We start from the raw sequence: 9,995 nt of genomic DNA, 5'->3' as shown, positions 1-9,995 counted from the left end.
GATTCCAACTATTTAAGCGACGGGCTATTCAGAACTCTCAAAAGTATGTGGAAAAAGTGAAAACTGAAAAAAAAAATTTCACCGGTGGCCACAGGGTCAGATTTTCGGTTTTTACTTGGAACAAGGGTCAGATTTGTTAACACTTTCTTTTTTTATTTGGACAATGCATGCAAGCGGAGGGGCAAGAGTGGCTAGAATAGATTCTGCAACCTTCTCCGCTTGTTGGGTAAAAATGTCAAGCCTCCGCATACATGCATCTCCCCTCCACCCTCCCGTGAAATGTCGATTTTCGAGATTAAAAAAAAACAATAATTGCATTTTTTATTTCAATAACGAGTAAATAGGGATATGAACGCAGATTTAATATAGGCCCATAGAATTACGGGGACCGGCAAGGATTTGGAAAGTCTGAATGCAAGTCCTGCTTACACCTAACAAGTGCTGAAATGGGACATAACCAGAGGTAGAAAGGTCTCGGAGGCACTTGGGAAGAGGCTTCCCAAGACCTATCCAGTTCTGAACGGAGAGACCTAAGTAGATTTTGTCAGGTCCAATTATTCGACTCGGGAAGTCGAAGTTAAAAGATGATTACGATAGCTATATTGTTTGATTTGATTTTTATGATGATTGTTGAAAATTTCGAATTTTTCATGAATTTCCCTGAAAGTGAGCTTTCTGATGGTTTCTTCAAATGTGATGTTTCAAATTCATTCAACTATGTGTAAATAAAATTTTTCCATTAACATTTTATTGAAGGGCTGAGGGGAGAGATAGAACTGTAAAAAAGACAATCGGTTGTATAGAAGAAAGGGATAATAAGAATAATGATGATGATAACATTCAACTAAGTTGAAAATCTGACAGAATTAGTTGAAAACAAATCTTATTCAATTTAATAAAATGAAATGAACAATGAATTATACACGATGGAAGGAAATTATGTGCAAAATAACCATTCAGTTGTCAAGACATTTTTCCAAAAATAAGCACCAAAGAATCTCCCTAAAAAAATTTATCAAGTGAAATGTTCAATTCGCTTCATCCAATTTGCATACAATCCCCCCAAATACGAAAGAAAGTAATGACGGAGGGAGAGCGACTCTAAAAATGCACAAAAAATAATGAAATAGAAGAATGCGAGTGTAAAAGTCGCGGGCGTGGGAAAGCAGAGCTCTCGAGCGAGCCACCAATTAACACCAATTAGTGCTCATCTAACTCTAGGTACTTCGGGTCGACGTTGCGCTTGGACTTTACGTATCGTCTGGCTACTCTATATACCGGGGGTACACCCTGAACGCACACAGAGGATCCCTTTGTACTCTCGGCGTAACCCGCGTGATCCATAAACTTTCTAAATTTTTTAATCATTAATTTTTTTTCGAAAAAAATCGCCGTGGAAATAATACTTCTCTGGGGGTTCCATCATCTTCCCAATGTTTTTTTTTTATATCAGAATAATTTTTTGTTAAACAACTTCATTTTTTTCTACTAAAAAACACATTTTCAAACGAATTTTTATTGAGCTGAATTTTTTCAACAATCAAATTTTTTTAATATACAATTTTTAAAAATATCTCTTAAATTTATTTTTTAAATTCACTCGTCACCGAGATAATTCCACAATTTAATGTTCATTTTTTGTTAATAATAGTCTTTTATTTCTCTCAATCGCTTTGTACTCTCGGCGTAACCCGCGTGATCCATAAACTTTGTAAATTTTTTAATCATTAATTTTTTTTTTTAAATCGCCGTGGAAATAAAACTTCTCTGGGGGTTCCATCATCTTCCCAATGTTTTTTTTTATATCAGAATAATTTTTTGTTAAACAACTTCATTTTTTTTCACTAAAAACACATTTTCAAACGAATTTTTATTGAGCTAAATTTTTTCAACAATAAAATTTTTTCAATATTCAATTTGTAAAAATATCTCTCAAATTTACCTTTTAAATTCACTCGTCACCGAGATAATTCCACAATTTAATGTTCATTTTTTATTAATAATAATCTTTTATTTCTCTCAATCGCTTTGTCGGCTCTCGGCGTAACCCGCGTGATCCATAAACTTTGTAAATTTTTGAATCATTAATTTTTTTTTTTAAATCGCCGTGGAAATAAAACTTCTCTGGGGGTTCCATCATCTTCCCAATGTTTTTTTTTATATCAGAATAATTTTTTGTTAAACAACTTCATTTTTTTTCACTAAAAACACATTTTCAAACGAATTTTTATTGAGCTAAATTTTTTCAACAATAAAATTTTTTCAATATTCAATTTGTAAAAATATCTCTCAAATTTACCTTTTAAATTCACTCGTCACCGAGATAATTCCACAATTTAATGTTCATTTTTTATTAATAATAATCTTTTATTTCTCTCAATCGCTTTGTCGGCTCTCGGCGTAACCCGCGTGATCCATAAACTTTGTAAATTTTTGAATCATTAATTTTTTTTTTTAAATCGCCGTGGAAATAAAACTTCTCTGGGGGTTCCATCATCTTCCCAATGTTTTTTTTTATATCAGAATAATTTTTTGTTAAACACCTTCATTTTTTTCCACTAAAAAACACATTTTCAAACGAATTTTTATTGAGATAAATTTTTCCAACAATAAAATTTTTTCAATATTCAATTTGTAAAAATATCTCTCAAATATACCTTTTAAATTCACTCGTCACCGAGATAATTCCACGATTTAATGTTCATTTTTTATTAATAATAATCTTTGATTTCTCTCAATCGCTTTATCGGCTCTCGGCGTAACCCGCGTGATCTCTAAACTTTCTAAATTTTTTAATCATTAATTTTCTACAAAATCTCATGAAAATAAAACCCAATGTGTCTTTTCACATCAGAATAATTCTTTAGAACAAAATTTTTCATCCAAATTTCTACTCAACCGTCTCATTTCTCACTAATTGATTATTCGGCCATTATATAAATTTTTTAGGATTCAATTCTAAAAAACATCTCTTAAATTTACCCTTGTGGAGTTGATAAATTTAAAAATTCATTCATTACCAAGGTAATTCCGCAAATAAACGTTCATTTTCAATTAATAATTTTCTATTCTCCCAATTAACTTCCATTCATTCGAACTTCCGCTCGTTATACCCCCAAGATTCCATTCCACGATTTGGTGTGTGTCCACTGGTTAAACTTGACGTGACACATACAAGACAGAGGATCGATCATGGGTTAAGAGGGGCTGGGGGGGCTTTCGTAAGAGAGTATGTGGCCAGACCGCAGAAAATGTCTGACTCTTGACGCGATTGGTATTTATTTATTGCATCAGACCAACGTCACTCAATCCGATCATGTTCTCGCACGGCGTCTCGTCGTTAAAGTTAACAAAACACGCAGAGAAAAAGATTATCAACGGTGGAAAACAATCCCAGGAGCTCGACGAAATACGCCATTTTGTTTTTTCTTCGCGGAATTCTTGTGCTTGACTGAGAAGATAGAGAAATTTCAGGTTTTAACCACTGATTATAAACCTTTTCATCTTTTTTTATTGTTGTATTAGGGGGCTATGCTCGATTCTGACCGTTGTGACCCTTAATCTGACCCTCGCGACCCTCATTATAACCCTCGTGGCCCATATTTGACCCTTAATTTTGGAGTCTTTATTTCGAGCACCAAATTTTCATCACTAGAATTCGATTTGGATTTTATAATATAGAGACCCGTATTTTTAACGCCCCTTCTTTTACCCTTTTTTCTCAGTTTTTGACCCTCATGACCATTAATCTGACCCTTGTTACCCTTATTTGGATCCTTACTCTGACCCATATAACATTTAAACTGACTCTTGTGACCCTTACTCTGTCCCTTATGATTCTTAATCTGACCCTTGTCAGCTTTATTCCGATCCTCATGACCCTTATTAATCTGGTCCGTGTGACCCCTTATTTGGATCCTTAATCTGACCCATATAACCCTTAAACTGACTCTTGTGATCCTTATTCTGTCCCTTATGATTCTTAATCTGACCCTTGTGAGCCTTATTCGGATCCTCATGACCCTTATTCTGATCCTCGTGACTCTTATTAATCTGGTTCGTGCGACCCTTATTTAGCCCCTTAATCTGACCCTTGCTACCCTCATTTGGATCCTTAATCTGACCTTTGTGACCCTTAATCTGATCCTTGTGACCCTTAATCTGACCTTTTTTCCCCTTATTTGGATCCTTAATCCGACCCATATGACCCTTAAACTGACTCTTGTGATTCTTATTCTGTCCCTTATGATTCTTAATCTGACCCTTGTGAGCCTTATTCTGATCCTCATGACCCTTATTCTGATCCTCGTGACCCTTATTAATCTGATTCGTGCGACCCTTATTTAGCCCCTTAATCTGACCCTTGCTACCCTCATTTGAATCCTTAATCTGACCTTTGTGACCCTTAATCTGACCTTTGTGACCTTTAATCTGATCCTTGTGACCCTTAATCTGACCTTTTTTCCCCTTATTTGGATCCTTAATCCGACCCATATGACCCTTAAACTGACTCTTGTGATCCTTATTCTGTCCCTTATGATTCTTAATCTGATCCTTGTGACCCTTATTCTGATCCTCGTGACCCTTATTAATGTGATCCGTGTGACCCTTATTTAGCCCCTTAATCTGACCCTTGTGACCCTTATTCTGACTTTCGCGACTCTTATTCTGTCCCTCATCATCCTCATTCTGATCCTCGTGACCCTTATGACCCTTATACCTCTTCTTTTTCAACTCTTAATTTCCAATACCAAATTTTTATCTCCAGAAGTTGATTTGAATTTTTAGAATATATTCCTGTGTATTATAATTGTTTGTTGTCCATAACATTGAATTATAGTTAATAATTTTTTAGTATTTCATAATATTAGAAATTTCTTACGAAACTTGTTTGTTAATTATCTCATAATTCAATTAATTAAAGAGGTTGTCAAGTGCCAGTTTAAATACAGAAAGTTTCAGCGAAATGTCCCATTGTCCCGTCATTAAAAAACCATAAAATGTACCAAATACCCTTAAGTCATCACGTGCCATCAGATACCGATACTCTGGAATGCACTTTGCATGCCGCCTTGGCACGACCGCCGGATTCATGTAACAGTACTGCCTCCTTAAAAATCCAAAAAACAAAGAAACTCACCGTCGGATAAACTCCCAAATTGAATGTCGACTCACGTCCTGTGGACACTATTTTTTTTCTCTATCCTTTCCCTCAATTCGAGTCACAGTCATGCAATTAAACCGTCGGCAATGACGACATTTCTATTTTTTCGGAATTATCATTTCGTTTTTTTGACAGAAACATAATCTAATTTTTTTAAACTAATTATGCACGTTTTTATTCAACAATGGAGCTGAGAATCCTTTTCCTCGTTTCTAATATAAACAATAATGACATTTTTATGAAAATAATAATACGTTTCAATTTTTTTAATGAATTAATCTGGATTTTTCGAAGATTTTATTCTTAAGAAGTGTTAAAATATTTTCAATTCAAGTGGATAAAAACACGTGGGGAATTGCTTTCGTCACAACACAGTCAGTATTTTTATTAAAAAATTGGCAATTTACTTCCAAATTTCTATGACGATGTATTTTAAATTGAATTCAATGATTTATTGAATTCAGCATTGCTCCAATGTTGACAGCCAGCTATCTCTAAAAAGAAAAGTATGAGCAATATCTCGAATCGAAAATGAGAACTCGAACATGGCGCATATCTCGAACCAACGGAGAAAGTAAAGGGGTTTTCATGAGTACAATCGCCTTGCGTCGAATTTTCATGAAGCCCGCCTAAGAAACAAAAGAGAATTGAATACCATTCTATGAAACATGAGTAAACGAATCATAACTGTCCGAATCATTTAGGTCAGAGGAAAATAGAATAATTCAACTTTCTTAATATTGCGTTTACTAAGGTTTTCTTCGAACAAAGTTGATTAGTTGATTAGAATTAATAGCTAAAATTATGAGATTATCTCACATTTTTGACCTTAAGGATAGGAGAATCCGAATGCAATATAGTGAAAATGATGATCGATTTTTTCACTTTGAACAAATAATATTAATATCCAAATTCAAAATTTNAACTAAAAATTGATAACAGTATGGACACGCACTTTTACCGGAGTATCAACAAACATTGAATTCCAGAAATTCACACTCTAAAGTGTGTTCTGAAGGAATTGAATTGTAATTATGATTAAAATCTTATTCAGTGAGCATAGGAATTAGAACATGAGCAAATCATTTATTGTGATATGAAAATTTAGCAGCTGACAAATTGGGACATATGATTCTCATCGGTCGTATTGCTTTTTGCAATGAGAATGATTATGAACAATTCAGTGCCGTAGTCGTAAAAGGAGATAAGTCGATTTTGACTATTGACCAGTTTTCAATCCATATCTCGGAATCTAAGGGAGATAGCAAAGTTTTTGTTATAACCTCTTTTGTGGGGCTGATAGAGTGCTACAATAAATGTAATTACGAAAATTCCGCCATCTCCCTTAGATTCGGAAATATTCCTCAAAAACTGGGTGATGAGTCGACTTATCTCAGTTTACCACTTCACTACTGAATTAATTGAAAAATAACTGGTAAAAGGGCACAATTCGGAAGCAAAAAAATAGAGAAGTATCATTGATAAATAACTAATAACAGTACCATTACAATTATCAATTTTGTAATTAAAGATGTAATTAAAAAACAACGGGAAAAATCGAATGAACCTAAATGCTAAAAATCGGAAAAAAAACCGAATCCGAAACATGGCAATCCCGCTTGTTCCTCATTCCAAGTCACCTCACTCCTAATTAAATTGTACATCGAGACACAAGAGATGAAAAAAAATGAAATGAAACCGCGAGCCTAGATCGTCAGACGTGCCACCATTTTTGGAAGGCTGGAGCGCCCCATGTCGTCTTGTCATTGCCTGCTAAATAAAACAACGAGTTTCACGATTGGATGTATTCCATTGGGACGAGTTTGGAAGTGATATAGAGGTGATAAAAAATTGTTGGCAAATTGTTTTTTTCCTTTTTCAGAGGCAGTTCACGCTGATACTCCAGGCGAGAGACGAGGGGAGTAGGGGAGTCGTTGAGGAGACGAGCTACAGTGGTATTGTTCTGCCTGGACCCACGTGGCACACCCTCAATCATCAGGGGAGAAATGCACATCTTGCTTATCGGGTCAGGGTGCAGTGCGCCGATCACTATTATAACGCAACGTGCACAAAATTCTGCAGACCCAGGGACGATATTTTCGGACATTATACGTGCGATGAGAACGGCGACAAAGTGTGTATTCAGGGGTGGAGGGGCGCCGATTGCGAAACTGGTGAGTTTTATTTTTCATGATTTTTTGGTTTTATTTCGGGGGATTATTTATTATTTGGGAATTATTTATTTGGGGATTATTCATTTTGGGGGTTATGGGGAGACAGCCAGGGACATTTGAGGCTGAAAACACAATATGACGATCGATTTTAATCAATTAGTTCTCGAGATATTCAATCTCAAAGTTTTTGGTCATTAATTAAATTTTTAATTATCTCGGGAACTGATTGAGTTAGAGGGGTTTATGACCAGTGTTTGAAGCCGGGAATTTCTCAATCTTTCCGATGGTAAACATCGGAACGCAAGACATTTGGAATAAATAAATTGAGAAAAGACAGCCCTATAAATTTTTAAGAAATTTTTTTCAAAAATCAGAAGAAGTCTTGCGTTTTTATTAATTTGAAACGTGAAATTCCTCAACTTTCAAATGAGAAATTCGAAATAAAATTATTTAATTCCGCCAAATTACTCAATTTTTCATGAATCTTTGTTTTCATTCCTGGAAATTTTGGGGGTCATGGGTGAATAGCTAGGGAAATTTGAGGCTGAAAACACAATATGACGATCGATTTTAATCAATTAGTTCTCGAGATATTCAATCTCAAAGTTTTTGGTCATTAATTAAATTTTTAATTATCTCGGGAACTGATTGAGTTAGAGGGGTTTATGACCAGTGTTTGAAGCCGGGAATTTCTCAATCTTTCCGATGGTAAACATCGGAACGCAAGACATTTGGAATAAATAAATTGAGAAAAGACAGCCCTATAAATTTTTAAGAAATTTTTTTCAAAAATCAGAAGAAGTCTTGCGTTTTTATTAATTTGAAACGTGAAATTCCTCAACTTTCAAATGAGAAATTCGAAATAAAATTATTTAATTCCGCCAAATTACTCAATTTTTCATGAATCTTTGTTTTCATTCCTGGAAATTTTGGGGGTCATGGGTGAATAGCTAGGGAAATTTGAGGCTGAAAACACAATATGACGATCGATTTTAATCAATTAGTTCTCGAGATATTCAATCTCAAAGTTTTTGGTCATTAATTAAATTTTTAATTATCTCGGGAACTGATTGAGTTAGAGGGGTTTATGACCAGTGTTTGAAGCTGGAAATTTCTCAATCTTTCCGATGGTAAATATCTCAAGACATTTGGAATAAATAAATTAAGAAAAGACTGCCCTAAAAATTTGTAATAATTTTTTTTCAAAAATCAGAAGAAGTCTTGCGTGTTTATTAATTTGAAACGTGAAATTCCTCAACTTTCAAATGAGAAATTCGAAATAAAATTATTTAATTCCGCCAAATTACTCAATTTTTCATGAATCTTTGTTTTCATTCCTGGGGATTTTGGGGTGATGGGTGAATAGCTAGGGAAATTTGAGGCTGAAAACACAATATGACGATCAATTTTAATCAATTAGTTCTCGAGATATTCAATCTCAAAGTTTTTGGTCATTAATTAAATTTTTAATTATCTCGGGAACTGATTGAGTTAGAGGGGTTTATGACCAGTGTTTGAAGCTGGAAATTTCTCAATCTTTCCGATGGTAAATATCTCAAGACATTTGGAATAAATAAATTAAGAAAAGACTGCCCTAAAAATTTTTAATAAATTTTTTTCAAGACTCAGAAAAAGTCCTGTGTTTTCATCAATTTGCAACTTCAATTTTCTCAATATTAAAACGATTAATCCGCAATAAAATTATTTGATTCCCCCTAAATAACTCAATTCCCCTAGATTTCGCATGTAAAATAATCGAGACCTTTTTAATCGCCCCGAGGAAATTTCCCAGCGTGTCCTTTCAAACTCGTACACGTGAAATGATTCCGAGTTAATACCACACGAGGAATAGACATCCTCACGCGAGAAGAGAGTGCCTGGTATCAGATGCACCACTCACCCACACACACATACATCATGAACTAAACTTGCATGCCGAGAAAACAGGCTCTAAAATGTTTTTCTTTTTTTTCACTTTGTCATCGTAGTAAAGGTCGACGGTGAAATTCACTCTGTGTACGACTTCACTTTATATTTCCCTCCATTCTAACCAGCATTTCTTATTCGAAAATTGAGCATATAACCTCGGCGCAAAATGTTTTCTGCAGTTTCACCGTCATAACCAGTGAGAATAGTAACTCCTGGTGTAGCTGGAGGGGAATCCCGGGTTTCGATTTAGAGGAGTCGTGAATAGCAGATAAAGATCGTATTTCAGAGCATTACAATTCATTCTCCACACAATGATGGGGAGATTTTGAATTTGTTGGAGATGAGGATTTTGGAGTTTACGAGTAGAAAGTCAAAAATGCTTAAGAGGAGACTACTATGAGTTTTAAAAGTTGCGGACTATTGGAGTGAGATTTCTCATGCGTTGAAGATCAAAATTTGATACTCAAAATTAAGACTCCACAATTAAGGGTGACACGATTCAAAATAAGGGTCACGAGGGTCAAAAAATTGTCATGAGGGTCAGAATAAGGGTCATAAGGGTTGGAATAAGGGTCCCGAGGTTCAAAATCAGGCTCACAAGTATGAAAACAATGGTCACGAGGTCAAAATAGGGCGCACGAGGGTCAGATTAAGGGTTACAAGGTTCAGTTTGAAGGTCTCGAGGGTCAAAAAAGGGTCATGAGGGTCAGAACAAAGGTCATAACGGT

General features: G+C 34.9%; 1 protein-coding gene across 1 annotated transcript in view; it reads left to right on the top strand.

Moving 5' to 3' along the window:
- LOC107041558 (protein jagged-1) overlaps nucleotides 1-9,995 on the top strand; it is a 64,534-nt gene that overhangs the window by 42,903 nt on the left and 11,636 nt on the right. Inside the window, 1 exon segment of the mRNA XM_015262162.1 lies at nucleotides 7,047-7,338. Within this exon segment, the coding sequence (XP_015117648.1) occupies nucleotides 7,047-7,338 (292 nt within the window).

This window comes from Diachasma alloeum, unplaced genomic scaffold, assembly GCF_001412515.2.
Source record: "Diachasma alloeum isolate Michigan unplaced genomic scaffold, Dall2.0 Dall_scaffold_00368, whole genome shotgun sequence".
Taxonomy (NCBI): Eukaryota; Metazoa; Arthropoda; class Insecta; order Hymenoptera; family Braconidae; genus Diachasma; species Diachasma alloeum.
This window is presented reverse-complemented; position numbering and strand designations above follow the sequence as displayed.